At 40.9% G+C, this 19260-nt stretch overlaps 1 protein-coding gene and 1 long non-coding RNA gene across 2 annotated transcripts in view; one reads left to right on the top strand and one right to left on the bottom strand.

Annotated features, from left to right (window-relative positions):
- Nucleotides 1-12169, top strand: part of LOC138124270 (titin-like) — a 146172-nt gene extending 134003 nt beyond the window's left edge. The window contains exons 57-64 of the mRNA XM_069039261.1: nucleotides 90-7190; nucleotides 7347-7664; nucleotides 7715-8683; nucleotides 8819-10192; nucleotides 10242-10550; nucleotides 10742-11041; nucleotides 11090-11395; nucleotides 11443-12169. Of these exons, the coding sequence (XP_068895362.1) occupies nucleotides 90-7190; nucleotides 7347-7664; nucleotides 7715-8683; nucleotides 8819-10192; nucleotides 10242-10550; nucleotides 10742-11041; nucleotides 11090-11395; nucleotides 11443-11633 (10868 nt within the window). The 3' untranslated portion in view covers nucleotides 11634-12169. The remainder of the gene's footprint in view (nucleotides 1-89; nucleotides 7191-7346; nucleotides 7665-7714; nucleotides 8684-8818; nucleotides 10193-10241; nucleotides 10551-10741; nucleotides 11042-11089; nucleotides 11396-11442) is intronic.
- Nucleotides 12170-13361: 1192 nt separating this feature from the next.
- LOC138136971 (uncharacterized) lies at nucleotides 13362-15014 on the bottom strand. Its single transcript, XR_011161524.1, has 5 exons — nucleotides 14680-15014; nucleotides 14224-14277; nucleotides 13931-14173; nucleotides 13686-13865; nucleotides 13362-13631 (listed from the first exon to the last, which is right to left on the bottom strand). It is a non-coding gene; the product is annotated as an uncharacterized lncRNA (long non-coding RNA).
- Between the last annotated feature and the right edge of the window lie 4246 nt (nucleotides 15015-19260).

The following is a 19260-nucleotide window of genomic DNA, read 5'->3' on the forward strand; positions in this document are numbered from 1 at the left end:
TCTCAATACTTTAGAAACATGAGTAACAAATACATTACTTTAAGATGAACCCATTGAGGTAACCTCCTTCATTAAAATAAATATTTTAGGTGAAATAACTGACACGACAGAAACCGCTAAAGGAAGATTGGTGACGGAAATTAAGGAACCAGTAATTGTGGAAACTGTCGAAACTCAAAAACCCATCGAAGGTTATCAACCAGAAGAAGAAGCCCCTAAAGAAAAGAAGAAGGTTAAGAAGCCCAAAGTGAAGAAACCATCAGAAGAGAAGCCTTTGATTGAAGAAGTCGCCGACGAAGAAGAGGCAGTCCCTGAAGAAGTAACCACAGAGATCACCGATACTGAAAAGAAGGTCAGGAAAATCAGAAAAGTTAAAACGCACGATATACAATTCCAAGAAGCAGTTGTTGAGGAGATTGTATCCATTGAACATGTTCCCGAAGAAGAAAAACCGGTCGAAGAAGAGAAAGCAATTGAAGAACCAGTTCCGGAAGAAAAACCAGCTCCTGAGGAAAAGAAGAAAAGGAAGGTGGTCAAGAAGGTTAAGCCTGAGGAGAAACCGGTAGAGGAGCCCGTTGTCGAGGAAGAAAAACCGGTTGAAGAAGTGGAGGAGGTTCCGGAAGAAAAACCAGTTCCTGATGAAAAGAAGAAGAGGAGGATTGTTAAGAAAGTTAAAACTGAGGAAAAACCGGTCGAAGAACCTGCAGTGGAAGAGGAAAAACCAGTACCAGAAGAACCAAAGAAGACCCGTTTGTCAAAACAGAAATCCGTTCTTATGTCCATCGAGCATGTGGAGCAAGAACAACCCAGCAAATCCAAGATCGTTCCAATTAAGGACCTTCCACAACACTTTGCCGAAGTCAAATTGCGTAAACCTAAAGCTCCTGCTAAGAAAGATATTCCAACAACCAAGGTGCCAAAGATGAGACTGAAAAGTCGCATAACGTTCAACGCCTTCCCTCCAGAAACCGAAAAAGAACAATTTCCGGCCATCAAGGAACTAGAACCAGTTTATAGAGATAATGGCATCATCTCTAGAAATCTCAAAGAAGCAGCAAGTGCTCCCAAGACCAAGAAACGTAGGCTGAAGAACTTCGACAAAGAGTTCAAAGACTTGGAGAAACTGGATCTTGAAATGGATGAGTTGAAGAAGACAGAGCTGGAAAAGGTTGACGATCAATACAAATTCGAGAAACAACCGAGAAAGAAATCTGTTTCGAAGGATGAACCGAAACCTTTGAAGATTGGAGTGGGTAAAGTACCGAAAGAAGAAGAAGAAGAAGAACAGATTAAATTGAGGAAAGTTCCGGAAAAAATAGAAGAAGAGAAGCTCGAGCCTGTGAAAAAGCCTAAGAAGAAAGAGGAAGAAAAGAAGCCGGAGAAAATAGAGAAAGAGGAAGAAGAAGGAGAGAGGATTAAATTCAAGCCTTACGATATCGATAAAGAGGAATCAGAGAAAATAGAACGAGAAAAGTTCGAGCTTGAGAAACCAGAGAAAGAAAAGCCTGAGAAGAAAAAGGTTAAGGTTCCTAAAGAAAAGAAAGAAAAACCAGAACCGGAAGTTGAAGAAGTTACTCTTAAGAAAGGTGTACCTAAACCTAAGCCCGTGGAAGAAACGGAAGATGTATCATTTAAAGCCAAACAGAAGCCTAAGCCGGAAGAAGAACCGGAACAAATCAAACTGAAGCCTTTCAAGAAACCTGAAGAACCAGAAGAACCTAAGAAAATCGAGAAAGACATGCCCATGAAGTTGGATGCCGTTCCTTCGCACGACTTTGAAAAAGACGAAATCGAGTTCAAGCCACCTGAAGACAAAGATAAAACCAAAAAGAAGAGGAAGATTATTGTCAAAAAACCAAAAGCTAAAGTCGGCGACAAGGTGGAGGAAGCTGAAGTTGAAGAACCAGAAGAAAAGGAACCTGAAATAGAGGAGGAAGTTACACCTGAGATCGAAGAAAAAGTACCGGAACCTGTGGAAGTGGTAGTACCAAAGGAAGAAGAAAAACTACCTGAAGTCGAACCTGTTCCCGAACCTGAAAAACCAGCTGAAGAGGAGAAACCTGCGAAGCCGGTGAAAACTAAAAAGAAGAAAGTTAAACATGAGGAAGAAAAGAAAGAAGTCGAGGAACAAGTTGAAGAAGTCAAGCCGGAGGAAGAGCAAAAACCTGAAGCCAAAGAGAAACCAAAACGTATGTCGATCGTCAAGAAAACTCCTCAAAAACCTCAATTTTCAAAGATTACCGAACAAGAACAAGCGGTTAACTTTGCCGAAATTAAATTGCGAAAGGCCAAAGTGCCGGAAAAGAAGGAAGTTGATAAAGTTAAGGTGCAGAAGCCAATGCTGAAGAGTAGAATTACTCACGTGACGTTCCCACCTCTAACAGAAACAGAACAGAAGCCGATTGTCACTACTCTCGAGCCAATCTACAGAGAAAACGGTGTCTTATCTAGAAATGTAGAAGAAGCACAGAAGGTGAAAAGGAAGAAGAAGAAGGTTGTCGAAACTGAAAAATTAAAACAACTAGATTTAGAAGTGGAAGAACTGAGGAAGGCAGAACTCGAAAAGGTCGATGACGCCTTTAAGAAACGACCTGAAGCCCGCAGGAAGGAGAAACCGGAACCTATAGTGATGGAACAAACACCTGTACCGCCACTTCAGCATGCTAAGATCAAGGAACCGGAAAGCCAACCTATTAACTTGGCTGATATTAAACTGAAGAAACGGAAAGTAGTTCAAAAAGAACCGGAGAAGGAGAAGGTTCGTAAGCCGATGCTGAAGAGCAGGATCGTGCATGTGACGTTCCCACCGATAGAAGAATTAGAACAGAAACCTAAAATCACTACTTTGGAGCCGGTTTACCGAGACAATGCTGTTATATCGAGAAATGTCGAGGAGGCGAAGAAAGTTAAAAAGAAGAAACCAGTCAAGATAAAGGAAAGCGATATAGATTTAACGCACCTGGAGAAGCTTGATTTAGAAATGGAAGAACTGAAAAAGAAGGAACTAGATAAAGTGGACGATCTCTTCAAATATGAGAGGAAACCAAAAGAAAAGGAAGAGAAACCTGAAGAACAAGTAGTTAAAATTAAACTTGGTAAAGGTAAGGTTCCGGAGAAGATTGACGATGAAGAAACAGTTTCGCTGAAGAAGGTGCCGCAAAAACCTAAGGAAGAAGAAGTTACAGTGGAATTGAAGAAACCGAAGGTTAAAGAAATAGAAAAGCCGAAACCGGAAAAAGAAGAGAAGGAGGAACCCAAATTGGAACCTTTCAAGCCTTACGATGTCGATAGGGAAGAACCAGAAAAATTAAAATATGAACCTACGGAAGAAGAAGAACCGGTTAAAGAAATTGAAGAGAAGGAAAAGCCAAAGGTGCTTAAGAAAAAGAAGGTAAAACCTGAACCTGAAACGATTGAGCAAAAACTGGAACTGGGTAAACCGAAACCAAAGGAGGAAGAAGAAGTGCCTGACATAAAACTGAAATATAAGCAAAAACCACCACCTGAAGAAGTTGTAGAAGAAATTAAACTTAAACCGATACCACATGAAAAACCGGAAGAACCTACAGAAGTGGTGAAAGTGATAAAACCTGAAGCTGGAGAAATGCCTAAGGAAAAACCTGTAGAAGTAGAAGCGGAAATTGTACCTGATGAACAAAAGAAAACGACAGTTAGAAAGATAATAAAGAAGGTGAAAAAACCGAAACCAAAAGAAGTACCTTCTCCAGATGAAGCGGAGGTTGTTGAGGAAGAAAAACCAGAAGAAGAGGTACCGGAACCTGTAGAAGAAATACCAGAGCCTGTAAAGGAAGAACCTATAACTGAAGAAGTTCCAGAAGAAAAGCCTGAAGAGGTAGTAGAAGAAAAACCTGAAGAAGTTCCGGAAGAAAAAGTGGAAGAAGAAAAGGATGCGAAAACTAGAACTAGGAAAATAATCAAAAAGATTAAAAAACCAAAACCGGAAGAAGAGAAAGTACCTGAAGAACCTACAGTTGAGGAGCCTCAAGAAGAGATTCCTAGCCCTGTAGAGGAAGAAAAGAAACCTGAGGAAGAGAAACCTAAACCAGTTGAACCAAAAGTAGAAGAACCGGCTCCTGTTGAAGAGAAACCTAAACCAAAGCCTAAAGAGAAGGAAGAAGAACCAAAACCGGCTGAAGTGAAACCAAAGAAACCAAGAGTGATTAGAAAACCAGAACCAAAAGCTGCAAAGTTGCCACGACTGAAGAGCAGAATAGTTCACGTTGAATTTCCTCCTGCCGATGAAGCTGAAAGTAAACCTGTCATTACGCAACTAGAGAAGGTCGTCCGAGATCAAGGCCAGATTTCTAGAAACATCAAAGAAGCAGAAAAGGTTATTAAGACAAAACGAAGGAAGCTTAAAGATCAGGATAAGACACTGCAGGAATTGGAAAAACTCGATCTTGAATTTGAGGCACTGAAAAGTAAAGAGCTCGACAAGGTAGATGAAGCATTTAAACTTGAAAAGAAACCGAAGAAACCAAAGGAAGAGGAAAAAGAAGAAAAGGAACCGTTGAAAATTGGCAAGGGCCAAGTACCGAAAAAACCTGAAGACGAAGACGAATCAATAAAATTGAGAAAGGTTCCGGAAAAAGTTAAGGAAGAAGAAGTACCTGAGGCAAAGACACCTAAAGTGAAAGAAGAAGAAGTAGTCAAAAAGGTCAAGAAAGAACCAAAAGAAAAGAAGGATAAGATCGAATTTACACCGACAGACTATGAGCGTGAAGAACCGGAAAAAATAGAATTTGAAAAACCAGAATTTGAAAAACCTGAAAAAGAGGTTCCAGAAGAAGAAAAATCAAAATATGAAAGACAGAAGAAGGAAAAACCCACTCCCGAAGAGGACAAAATCAAGATTATAAAAGGAGTTCCCAAAAAGAAAGAACCTGAAGAGGAAGAAGATGTCAAATTTAGAATACCACATAAAGATAAACCGGAGGAGGAACCTGAACAAATTACACTGAAACCGTTCAAAAAGCCGGAGAAAGAGGAACCTGAAGCTCAAGTCGAAATCAAAAAAGAAGAACCCCAGAAAGCCGAAGATAAGGCAGCTGATAAGGTAACTATTAAGAGAAAGAAGAAGAAGGAGCCCAAGGAACCCGAAGAAGAGAAACCGGTTGAAGTGACTATAACTAAAGAACCGGAAAAAGAAGAAGAAGCACCTGTCGAACAAGTAGTCGTAATTAAGAAGAAACCAAAAGAAATTGAACCAGAAGAAGAACCGGTTGCTGAAATAACAATTCCAAAGAAACCAGAACCAACAGTGACCGAAGAGGAGACAGTTCAGCAAGTTGTGATTAAGAAAAAACCAAAAGTACCAAAAGAACCTGTAGAAGAACCGGCAGCAGAAATTACTATTAAAAAGGAACCAGAACCGAAACAGGAAGAAGAAGAAACAACGATTCAAAAAGTTGTAGTCAAAAAGAAGCGAAAAGAACCCAAACAGCCACCCGAAGAACCGGCAGCGGAAATTACAATCAAAAAGGAACCAGAACCACAAAAAGAAGAAGAAGAAACAACGGTTGAACAAGTCATAATCAAAAAGAAGCCAAAAGAACCAGAACAGCCACCCGAAGAACCGGAAGCAGAAATTACGATTAAAAAGGAGCCGGAACCACAAAAGGAAGAAGAAGAGGCGACGATTCAAAAAGTTGTAGTCAAAAAGAAACGAAAAGAACCCAAACAACCTCCGGAAGAACCGGCAGCGGAAATCACAATCAAAAAGGAGCCAGAACCACAAAAAGAAGAAGAAGAAACAACGGTTGAACAAGTCATAATCAAAAAGAAGCCAAAAGAACCAGAACAGCCACCCGAAGAACCGGAAGCAGAAATTACGATTAAAAAGGAGCCAGAACCACAAAAGGAAGAAGAAGAGGCGACGATTCAAAAAGTTGTAGTCAAAAAGAAACGGAAAGAACCCAAACAACCTCCGGAAGAACCGGCAGCGGAAATCACAATCAAAAAGGAGCCAGAACCAAAGAAAGAAGAAGAAGAAGCAACCGTTGAACAAGTCATAATCAAAAAGAAGCCAAAAGAACCAGAACAGCCACCCGAAGAACCGGAAGCGGAAATTACGATTAAAAAGGAGCCGGAACCACAAAAGGAAGAAGAAGAGGCAACGATTCAAAAAGTTGTAGTAAAAAAGAAACGAAAAGAACCCAAACAACCTCCGGAAGAACCGGCAGCGGAAATCACAATCAAAAAGGAGCCAGAACCAAAGAAAGAAGAAGAAGAAGCAACGGTTGAACAAGTTGTGATCAAAAAGAAACCAAAAGAACCCGAACAGCCGCCTGAAGAACCGGAAGCTGAAATAACAATTACAAAGAAGCCAGAACCGGTGGAAGAGGAAACAACAACGACAGAAGAAGTTAAGGTCACAAGAAAGAAAAAGAAGAAGGACAAACCTCAAGAGGAACCAGCCGTCGAAATGACTATCAAAAAGCCTGCAGAACCTGAGGAAGAAGAAGAACCGGTGGTAGAAGAAGAATTCACCATCAAGAAGAAAGTACCTCCTAAGAAAGAAGAGGACGAAACTGAAGCTGAATTCACAGTCAAAAAAGAAGTGGAACAACCAACGGAAGATGTTGTTGAAGAATTTACGATCAAGAAGAAGGGGCCACCTCCACGAGTACCATCAATAGAGGAGCACGAAGAACAATCAATAACCATCAAGAAATTGAAGAAAATCAGGAAACCTTCCAGACCAGACATTCCCGAATATACCGAAGTAGAAAACGTCACATTCCGACCAAAAGTTACCAAAACTCTAGAAGATGTAGAACAAGAATTCAAAATATCGCTCGATTCGTACGCCGAAGAAGAAATATCTATGTCAGGAAAAGTTAAATTGAAGAAAACGAAACCCATGACATACAGTGAGGAAAGTGTAGGTGAATCCTTCAAGATCACAAGAGAGATCGAAGATGACGGTCCAGCAATTGAAGAAATCATAGACGAAGGAAGTGACGCCGAAGAACTCCCATACGACGACGACGAATCTGAGAGTTACAACGTTCCTCTGAAACGCAGACCTTCGCGCAAATACTCAGTGTTTGAAGAAGGCGAGGAAGAAGTGCAATTGGGTCTGAAGAAAGAAAAACCGATAGAGTACGATGAAGAATCTGTGACCGTTAAACGTGTCAAACCTAAGAGGAAACCATCTTTCGATCAAGGTTGTATCTCGTACATAATCTCGCACGGCTCAATTCGCATTTCAGCTTTTATCATTTGTTTGCACCATTCTTTTCTTTTTATTTTCTTTTTCATATTTTACGCTTATCATGTGACATGAGAGTGGTAGTGTGTTTCGTAACAAAAATCGTTTTTAGAAGCGGTAAGTTTGAGTATAACCAAAGAAACAGAAACCATAGATGAAGCTCCAGAAATCGTGGAAGTGGTCCAAGAAGGTGACGTCTATTTCTCTGTCCACTCTTACACGGCAGAAGCCGAACAAGCGATTGACCTCGTTGAAGGCGAGAGAATCTACGTCTTAGAAACTCCAAATTCCGACTGGTGGTTCGTCAAAAAGCATCTAACAGAAGAAAAGGGTTGGGTACCCGCCCAAATCCTCATGGACGAACCGAACTACACCATATACGTCCAGAAGAAACTCAACGAGAAGATAGACAAACTCCCAGTCTTTGAAAGTAAGTACCTCTCGATTTCTTCGGCCGCAACTTCAAACCAAACCTTCCAGAACCCAAACCAGAAGAAAAATCAGTGGCGCCACGCTTCATCGAAAAACTGCAACCCGTCATAACTCCCGACGGCTACACCGTCCAGTTCGAGTGCCAAGTCGAAGGGTTCCCTCGACCACAAATCACGTGGTTCCGTCAAACAGCAGTGATCAAAACATCAAAAGACTTCCAGATGTTCTACGACGAAGACAACGTTGCGACCCTCATCATCAGCGAAGTGTTCCCCGAAGACGCCGGAACCTTCACTTGCGTCGCCAAGAACGCGGCAGGGTTCGCCTCGAGTACCACCGAACTGATAGTGGAACTACCCCTATCGGACCACGGTTCCGACATCACCGGCCTCTCTAGGAAGAGCATGTCGCGAGAATCATCCCTCGCAGACATCCTCGAAGGCATCCCTCCCACATTCTCCCGCAAACCGAAACCACAATACGTACCGGAGAAATCCGACGTCGTGGTCGACTGCCGCTTGGTGGCGGTACCAGAACCCGAGATCATCTGGTTCCGAAACGGCAAGAAGATCACCACCAAGAACAACGTCACCATCATTATTACCTCAGACATGCACAGCTACACCACCATTCTGAAGATCAAAGAGGTGCAAAAGAAGCAAGAAGGTACTTACGAGATCGTGGCGAGGAACCGGGAGGGAGAGTCGAAGGTGCAGTTCACCTTGAAGGTTAAGACTGGCGACAAGGAGGCACCGCAAGTGTTGGAACCTTTGAAGTCTGTCACTGTGAGGAAAACTGAGACTGTGGTGCTCAGTACCACCATCGCTGGCAACCCAGCGCCCACGATCAGTTGGTTCAAAAACGGCAAGCCCATCAAGAAACCTACACCCAAGAAAGACGGCGACACTTACACTCTCACTATTGTTAACACGACGATGGAGGACACAGCTGAGTACACTGTGAAAGCCACCAACTCAGTTGGTACCGCCGAAACCACGGCTCAACTCACAGTTGAGGGTAAAGTCTTTTGGCATTCCTCCCGCTTGTATTGCTTCTTTCAGAATAAAGAGACACAACAAAAGTCAAATTTTATTTCGCTGCTGCCCTCCCTGTAGTACTTGATGCCAAAAATGTTGACACTGTCTTTTGCAGAGTTCCCTGATAACGCTGAGCCTCCACTGTTCGTCGAACGTTTCGAAGAACAAACCGTACAAGAGAACGCCACCATCAGGTTGTTGGCCCGCGTGGTAGGCAATCCAGTACCAGAAGTCTACTGGTTGCGCAACAACAAACCTCTGAAGCCCTCCGACAGGATCAAGATCGCCTACGACGGCGAAAACATCGAACTAACCATCAACAAAGCAGACTCGGACTCGGACACCGGCGACTACAAATGCATCGCGAGCAATCCAGCTGGAAAGGCCTCCCACGGTGCCAAAATCACCGTGGATGTGGACGTGACCTTCACCAAGAAGCTAAAGAAGACCTACGAGACCGTCGAACGCGAAACAATCGAGTTTGAGTGTGAGACCTCTCACAAGACGCGAGAGACGAAATGGTACCACAACGACGTAGAGATCAGCGGAATGGACCACAGAGTGGTGATCCAAGACGGCAGAACGCACAAGCTCATAGTGAAGAAGACGACGAAAAAGGATGAGGGTCGATACAAGTGCACCATCAAGAACGAAAAAACCGAGACGGTACTCAAGGTGCAACAGACCAAGCCGGAATTTGTGAGGAAACTTCAAGACCTGGAGATCCCCGAGAAGGAGGTCGCAGTTCTGGAAGTAGAGCTCTCTTCCGAGACCGCCGACGTGACCTGGCTCAAAGACGGTACCGTGATCAAAGAGACCGACACCAAGTACGTCATCGAGAAGGAGAAATCGGTACGAAAACTCCTGATCCGCAGCACTTCCATCCACGACGAAGGCGAGTACACGTGTACCCTTCTGGACCAAGAGTGCAAAGCGGACGTCACCGTCGTGGAGCTCCCACCCGAGATCATCACACCCCTGCAAGACAAGACTGTGACCAAGGGGGAGAAGAGCGTCTTCGAGATCGAGCTGAGCAAAGGAGACGCTTTGGTACGCTGGTTCAAGGACGGTACCGAGATCCAGTTCAGCGAACACATCCAACTCTCCATCGATGGTAAACGCCAGAAGCTCAAGATTTACAAGACCGAAGCCGAAGACGAAGGAGTATACAGCTGCGAAGTGGGCACTCAACAGTCCAAAGCGCGCCTCACGGTGCAGGTACCAACCGTCACCTTCGTGAAGACGCTGCCCGAGTACACCATAGTCCCGATCAAGTCGAGCGCCGAGTTCTTGGTAGAACTGTCTAGGGAAGACGCGGAGGTGCAGTGGTTGAGGCAAGGAAAGAAGATCAAGAAGTCTTCGAAGTACACCATCACCTCGGAGAAGACCTTCAGGAAGTTGGTGGTGCACGAGGTGACCCACGAGGACGAGCTGGAGTACACTTGTACCGTCGAGACTCTGAAGACGTCTTCCAAGTTGAAAGTTGGAGGTGAGTTTTTGGTTCCAATTTGGAGCTAGGTTTATGGAGTGTTTTGCAGAGAGACCGTCTCCTCCGAGGGGTCCTTTGGAGGTGTCCGGCATGACCGACACCTCCTTCACGCTGAAGTGGTCGCCGTCCGAGAGCGACGGCGGTTCCTCCATCATCGAGTACATCGTCGAGATGAAGGAGGCCACCTCCAAGAAAGAATTCAAGAAGTTGGGTGCCACCAAAGGTGATATCACTGACATTCCAGTCAACTACTTAGAGAAGGATCACGGTTACAAGTTCCGGATCACTGCCAGGAACTCGATCGGTACCAGCGACCCCTACCTCCCGGAAGAGACGATAATCGCAGGTTCCAGAATCAGTAAGTACACCTATCCCAATGGTACCTCCCCTCCAACCCCCGCTTCGCTTCGCTTTAGGGATCAAGTACGAGTTCGCCAAGACGGACGAAACGCTTTACTGCTTGCTAGGCATATTCCCGCCTACTAAACTGTGCACCAGGAGTGAGTACCATCCCTTTGTCCCCGAACCCGCTGATTTCGCGTTTTGCAGCGCCGCCCTCGCCGCCAATCAATCTCGCGGTCAGCGACGTGCAGAGCCGCAGCGCCACACTCACCTGGCAGCCGCCCCTCAGCAACGGCGGCACCGAGATCACCGGCTACGTCGTCGAGAAGAAGCTCGAGTACGTGCCCAAATGGGAGAAAGTGTACACCTTGGAGGCCAACTGCCTCCAGTACACCTTCGAGAACCTGAAGGAGAAGAGCGAGTACGTGTTCAGGGTGTTCGCCGAGAACTCCGTCGGCCTCAGCGTGGCCGCCACGACCGAGGTGATCAAATTGAGGAGCCACGCAAGTAAGTCTCGAGCAGTACCGAGGTACCGGGTTGACAGGGCTGTTGCAGCGGTGCCGTCGCCGCCCACGCCGCCCCTCGAGATCCGCACCATCGGCCCCAACGCGATCGTCATCGAGTGGGGCATCCCGGAGTGGGACGGAGGGTCGCCGATCCTCGGCTACAACATCGCCATCAGGGACACCAAGAAGACGATGTGGATGGAGATCGGCAGGGTGACCAAGGGGGTGCAGAAGTTCACCATCAGGGACTTGCAAGAGGACCACGAGTACATGATCAGGATCTTCGCCAAGAACGAGATCGGGCTGAGCGACCCTCTCGAGTCGGACGAGCCCTTCAAGGTCCTTCCCTCCGGAGGTAAGAACCCATCCGGTGATAATCGTAATCTGAGTGTTGCCCCGCAGAAGCCGACCAAGACGACTTCAGAGAGGCCACCGACAGAGAGCCCACCTCCTACAGCACAGAGACGACGACGTCCTGGCTGAAGGAGAACAGCATGGACGCCGACATCAGCTCGTACGCCAAGGGCCAGCTCCTGCGCAAGGACGAGTACTTCTTCAGGATTTGGTGCCACGCCAAGAAACTATTTAAGTAAACCGAAATTGTATATTCGATAACTTTAGATGTACATAATCTCGTTAAGGTAGTTGTTTTTTAATGATTTTGACTTTTACTGATTAGAAGGAGAGCTTGCCGTTGAAGATTATTAAGTTAAGTAACATTTTTTGCAAATTGCGCGCGAACTGACCGCTTCAACGTGAGCTCCGTTTGTTTACAAGGATACTGTGATACTGATGATGATTTTACTCAAATGAACGAAAAACGAATTTTAAATGAATGAATTTAAAGGCTTTGTGCGCTAACACGTTTCAAACTGTATACGAATAATTTTCCGATTTGATTTTGTTTGATTTTTCTTTTTGGTTTTGTTATAATATAAGCTTGGACGACGAATGCAGTGTCTTAATACTTATTTATTATCCACTTGTTTATATGAATACGCATTGAATGTAGTCTCCAGCTTTCCAGAGAGAAAATATAGGTGCATTTTAAGATCATTTCCCGAAAACTGGAGACTGCATCGAAAATGTTTTCTTGTAATTACAGTTATTTATTAAAGAATCCACATTACATTTTTGTTTTTATTTCCTTCTTGACTATAAAGAAACCATAAATGAAGGTCCCGATAACGCGGAAATCTTCTTCCAGACCAGACATTTTCGAATGTATTCACGTGGTAAACGTCAAAAGATGTATAATAAGAGCTAGAAGAAGAAATATCGATGTCAAAAAAAAATTGAAGGAAACGAAAGCTGTAGGTCAAGGGTAGGAAGAAGTCGAAGATGAAGTTGTGGAAATGACAATTAGAAAGGAGCCAGAACTACAGAAGGAAGAAAAAGAAGAACAAGTTGTGATCAAAAAGCAACCAAAAGAACACGAACAAACGCCAGGAGAACCAGTATTCGATATCGATAGTTTGAAAAAATTTATTGCACTCGTGCGAAAACAACTATTCTTTTCGCACTCGAATTGAATAACGCTGACTAGGACATATTTGGACTTTTTGTACAGGGTTATTATAAATGATTGTCCCATCGCAGTTGGCGTTGAAAACCACACAAATTTTGGATGTGCCGCCAGCCTCGCAACATGAGACAGACCACTAGACAGATTTTCAGCGGTAAAAGCCACCGCCAATATCGCCACCTGTCGACGATATTAGTTTGACTCATGTTATGAGGCTTGCGGTACATTCAACTACGCCACCAACGCCAACTGTGATGAGACAATAATTTATAATAACCCCATATAAGATGTCCAAATATGTCAAATTTTGTATAAGTAGTTAATTTTTCGAGGAAAAGTCAAAAAAATGTAGTTTTTTGTATACCTATCGTAATGAAAGTGGCACTTTTTTATACGAAAAATCTTAGTGAAAGTAGTACTTTTCTGCATCATTTTATTCCATCTCCTTGGAGATGATTGTCAGAGATTACCTATTTTTTTTTTAATTTTTCACAAATACTTTTAGGCCAAATTTCTCAACTTACGTCGATATGCAAAAAAATAGTGTATACAAAACGTTATGAAAGTCTCTTTTTTTCACTTATTTGCTTGATTAACTAGGGCTACGCCCTCGTTAATCAAACTGCAAATTCATGAAAAAAAGTATGACTTTCATAACTAGTTACACAAATAACTATTTCAACACTTAAAAGTTCATAGAGAAAAAACGCACACGTGAAACGTGCGGTTTTCGCTAAATTGGATAAAAAATATAGTAGGTAAATCCTTGACTTTAACAATTTCTTAATATAAACAATTTATTTTTGAAAAGTTTATTAAATGTTAGTTTCTTGTTTTTATTTAAAATTGTACAGAATTTACATTACAAACTATTTACACTGCGATGAATTGTTTTTGCAACATTCTGACTCATCAGCGTTGGTACATTTCTTGTATTCATCAGAGAAGTATGTATTGGTAGGACAAGCCATTTCGTACGAATCTCCTTGATAACATTCAATGTACTTGTTGCAGTCTCTCGGATGGGGCCAGAATGATGTATTACCGTCAATACATCTCGGATCATCTGGAAAGACTCTCATCAATGAAATAACAAAAACTCAAGTAGGTATATCAATACCTGGTGTCGTCCCTGTTGATGTTTCCGTCACCGGCGTGGATGTTGACGTTGCTTCTGTTGGTTTTGTTGATATTGAATTATACGTTATTGTTGAACTTGATGTCGTCTCTGTTGTTGTTGTTTCCGTTATTTCCGTCATCGCCGTTGAGTCCGTTAATGGTGTTGTTTTTGTGGTTGTACCTAAAGTTGTTGAAGTCGTCGTCCAGATATTAATACTAATTAACAAAAAGGATTTATGTACTTACTGGGAGTAGGAGTAGTGGTAGTAGTTGAATCCGTTATCGTGGATTCAGTTGGTGAGCCGGAACCACCTGCGCATTCTGCATATTCTGGCAATACGCAACCTTTATTGTTTTCGCTAAAAAGTAAGCCGTCTGAACATTCTTCTACCGAGAATATTCCATTAAAACATTTGTAGTATTGGCTACAATCTAGCGGTGATGCAAAAACTACTTCTTCGTCATGTGGAAAGCCAAGACAAAGAGGATCTAAAATATGTTGTCGTAATCGAGGTACCAATAGATACAAGAAAACGTACCATCAGTTTTGACCGGAATAGTTGCGAAAGTAATTAAAAAGAGTACAGAAAGGTCTACAATGCAGATTACGTTGGTTTTATTTATGCTGTTATGTATACAGGGTGTTTGAAGTATAAGGTGACAAACTTCTCCCGTGTAAAGAAATAGACAAAATAAAACTTTTATTCCAGTAACATTTTTTAGTATCTGTTATAATTTTCTAGGAATAATTTTTTTCATTTTGAAGAACCACTATTTCAGATCCACCGGAATTGTAAATTATAAAGGCGGCAGCTAAGGCATTTTCCTTTACAAACCTTTATTAGCTTGGTATTAATAATTACGTGTTCACAGATACGAACAGAGTTTGGTTCAGCGTAATAAAAAAAGCAAATTGAAAAAAATGTCACTAAGAAGTTGTTCATTTAACCAGAAAAGTTTATTACGTTAAACACCAAACACACTGTATACTATACCTTTCATATTTGTTGCTCTTGCACTAAACTGAGGGTTAATCTTAATAATATAGCTTTTATAATATGAGATTTTTTTAATTTTTAGCCTTAGTTACCGATAGATATATTGTTATCATTACCAAGGTTTAATATTTGTCAAGTGTTAAAAATGACATGAAAACGAATGTAATGCTAAGTGATCGATTAGATTTATTCAATCTCTATCTCTATCAACCAAATTTCTAGTATTCGATTCTTTGTTAAAAATTTTATTGATGTACATCATCTGCATTATTAAAGCCATTCCTTCAAATAATTTTTAACATGAAAACTCGGAGTAGAATTTGTCTGGCAGTCCGTACCTATTTGATATCGTGCGTTCATTTAAATTTATCCTGAAAGTCGATTGAGAACGCACCGGTCGTGTAAAAACGTAGATTTAAACAGCTGATCTGTGACCATTTATCCGTATAGTGCGTTCACAATCGAGTCATCAACGCCTACTTTGAAAATAAATTTAAATGAACGCATGATACTGTTACTGTTAGACAACCTTGTCGTGGGTACAAAATATGTGCAAATTTACTCATTCTTTGAAAACATCTGATTCGTTCGGCATCAAAACCACAAAACATTTAATGTTCACTGTAACGAACATTTCGCAAAAATAAATATGGAATCTTCTTTTTTGTAGAAGATATGGACCTTTTTGTTACACTAAATGTGGCAACATTTAAAAACATTCGACTTATTCCTACAATCTGAAAATATTTTTCGACCCCTTGAAGATATATATATATATATATATATATTTTAATATGTAGTACCTAGATTTATTGTGAAATTCGTTTATAGTGCAAGAGATTATGGCATGAGTAAATGATTATGGCATAAGTGGTACGATAATATGAGAATATGTTTTTAATGGAACGAACTTGACATGAGTGAATGATTAGATACATTAAAAAAAATAATTGAAAGCAATCCTTGAACGATCGCATGTGATTACTATAATTTTTTTTTTATTATAACTGAATCGAAACCCTGTTTTTGACACTAAAATGCGTGCGCAAAAGGGCCTTTAAAACACTAAAGCTTTAACGGTTGCTTAGGTAACAACAAATTCCCCTACATTTTGAACAATAATAAATACACATTTATACACAATTTATGATAGCAACGAAACAACAACAATTGACCATTTCTATATCAACGATTAACGACACAGATTACTTCGGAAAAGGTATTTCAATTTACTTTTTTTTGTTTACAATTTTCAGATTGTAGTGCTGGTATAATAAAAAATCGCGTATGATACACGTTTATAAGGGCCTTTAATTAAATAAAAAACTCGTTTCATAAGACCTTGAAGCACTCATTCTTTAAAATAACTCGTTTTTTAATCTTGAATTCGTACTTCAAGACTTGTCTTATGAAACTTGTCTTTTAATATACTATTTCGTAAATGTAAGTTGTGACAAATAAAATGATTATTGATTAGAGACAAAGCCACCATGGATTCATAATTTCACTTTCAAACAATGCGATATTTAAAATAGCCAGGTTAACTTTGGAAATGGGTTGAATTTTCAATTCCGCCGGGCTCATTATCACTCGTAAAAAGATAACTTTTTTTAAAGTTTAAAGGGTTATTCAGACAAATTTACCTTAGGGAAGAAGGCAACCCAAAAATCATCAATCAGGGATATCTTTTCGATAATTATATTATAAATAAAACATGTAATCAAGCTACTTATGTTTTGAAGTTTTCTTGACATTTCACGTTTTACTGAACTATGGCCACAAAAGAAGAATTACAAAGAAACTGGCCATCCCGGAAAAGACGAAGGCAAAGAACAGCAAGAAATTTGAACAATGCACAGTATAATTTTTCGTTTTTTTTGGCTTCCACACCAACAAATGGGGTCTATGACCGGAACTTTCTCTATGCCTGAATTCAACTCATCCCATAAAATAACTCACCGCATTTTCGTTCGAATCGGCGCCAAAAAAATTTTTCGAAAAAACCATGAACCCCTTTCTATCGAATTTGCACCCCGAAAAAACATTTAAACGGCCATAGCTCCTTTATTAAACATAATATGTGAATGAATTCTACACCGCTGGATTCGTCTTTTCAATGCGCTTCTCTTGAGCCGAAAAAAATTTACCTCGATTTTTTCGTTTAAGAGAAATTCACAAAAAATCGAAAAAACTCAAATTTTTCGTTTTTTTTGGCGCCCACACCAACAAATGGGGTATATGACAGGAACTTTCTCTATGCCTGAATTCAACTCATCCCATAAAATAACTCACCGCAATTTCGTTCGAATCGGCGACAAAAAAAATTTTCGAAAAAACCATGAACCCCTTCTACCTTCTATCAAATTTGCACCCTGAAAAAACATTTAAACGGCCATAGCTCCTTTATTAAACATAATATGTGAATGAATTCTACACCGCTGGATTCGTCTTTTCAATGCGCTTCTCTTGAGCCGAAAAAAATTTACCTCGATTTTTTCGTTTAAGAGAAATTCACAAAAAATCGAAAAAACTCAAATTTTTCGTTTTTTTTGGCGCCCACACCAACAAATGGGGTATATGACAGGAACTTTCTCTATGCCTGAATTCAACTCATTCCATAAAATAACTCACCGCAATTTCATTCGAATAGGCGACAAAACCATGAACCCTTACCTTCTATCGAATTTGCACCCCGAAAAAACATTTAAACGGCCATAGCTCCTTTATTAAACATAATATGTGAATGAATTCTACACCGCTGGATTCGTCTTTTCAATGCGCTTCTCTTGAGCCGAAAAAATTTTACCTCGATTTTTTCGTTTAAGAGAAATTCACAAAAAACCGAAAAAACTCAAATTTTTCGTTTTTTTTGGCTCCCACACCAACAAATGGGGTATATGACAGGAACTTTCTCTATGCCTGAATTCAACTCATCCCATAAAATAACTCACCGCAATTTCGTTCGAATCGGCGACAAAAAAAATTTTCGAAAAAACCATGAACCCCTTCTACCTTCTATCAAATTTGCACCCTGAAAAAACATTTAAACGGCCATAGCTCCTTTATTAAACATAATATGTGAATGAATTCTACACCGCTGGATTCGTCTTTTCAATGCGCTTCTCTTGAGCCGAAAAAATTTTACCTCGATTTTTTCGTTTAAGAGAAATTCACAAAAAATCGAAAAAACTCAAATTTTTCGTTTTTTTTGGCGCCCACACCAACAAATGGGGTATATGACCGGAACTTTCTCTATGCCTGAATTCAACTCATCCCATAAAATAACTCACCGCAATTTCATTCGAATAGGCGACAAAACCATGAACCCTTACCTCCTATCGAATTTGCACCCCGAAAAAACATTTAAACGGCCATAGCTCCTTCATTAAACATAATATGTCAATGAATTCTACACCGCTGGATTCGTCTTTTCAATGCGCTTCCCTTGAGCCGAAAAAAATTTACCTCGATTTTTTCGTTTAAGAGAAATTCACAAAAAACCGAAAAAACTCAAATTTTTCGTTTTTTTTGGCTCCCACACCAACAAATGGGGTATATGACAGGAACTTTCTCTATGCCTGAATTCAACTCATCCCATAAAATAACTCACCGCATTTTCGTTCGAATCGGCGACAAAAAAATTTTTCGAAAAAACCATGAACCCCTTTCTATCGAATTTGCACCCCGAAAAAACATTTAAACGGCCATAGCTCCTTTATTAAACATAATATGTGAATGAATTCTACACCGCTGGATTCGTCTTTTCAATGCGCTTCTCTTGAGCCGAAAAAATTTTACCTCGATTTTTTCGTTTAAGAGAAATTCACAAAAAACCGAAAAAACTCAAATTTTTCGTTTTTTTTGGCTCCCACACCAACAAATGGGGTATATGACAGGAACTTTCTCTATGCCTGAATTCAACTCATCCCATAAAATAACTCACCGCAATTTCGTTCGAATCGGCGACAAAAAAATTTTTCGAAAAAACCATGAACCCCTCCTACCTTCTATCGAATTTGTACCCCGAAAAAACATTTAAACGGCCATAGCTCCTTTATTAAACATAATATGTGAATGAATTCTACACCGCTGGATTCGTCTTTTCAACGCGCTTCTCTTGAGCGGAAAAAAATTTACCTCGATTTTTTCGTTTAAGAGAAATTCACAAAAACCGAAAAAACTCAAATTTTTCGCTATTTTTGGCTCCCACACCAACAAATGGGGTCTATGACCGGAACTTTCACTATGCCTGAATTCAACTCATCCCATAAAATAACTCACCGCAATTTCATTCGAATCGGCGACAAAAAAACCATGAACCCCTACCTCCTATCGAATTTGCACCCCGAAAAAACATTTAAACGGCCATAGCTCCTTCATTAAACAAAATATGTCAATGAATTCTACACCGCTGGATTCGTCTTTTCAATGCGCTTCTTTTGAGCCGAAAAAAATTTACCTCGATTTTTTCGTTTAAGAGAAATTCACAAAAAACCGAAAAAACTCAAATTTTTCGCTATTTTTGGCTCCCACACCAACAAATGGGGTCTATGACCGGAACTTTCACTATGCCTGAAT

Source organism: Tenebrio molitor, chromosome 1 (genome assembly GCF_963966145.1).
Source record: "Tenebrio molitor chromosome 1, icTenMoli1.1, whole genome shotgun sequence".
NCBI lineage: Eukaryota > Metazoa > Arthropoda > Insecta > Coleoptera > Tenebrionidae > Tenebrio > Tenebrio molitor.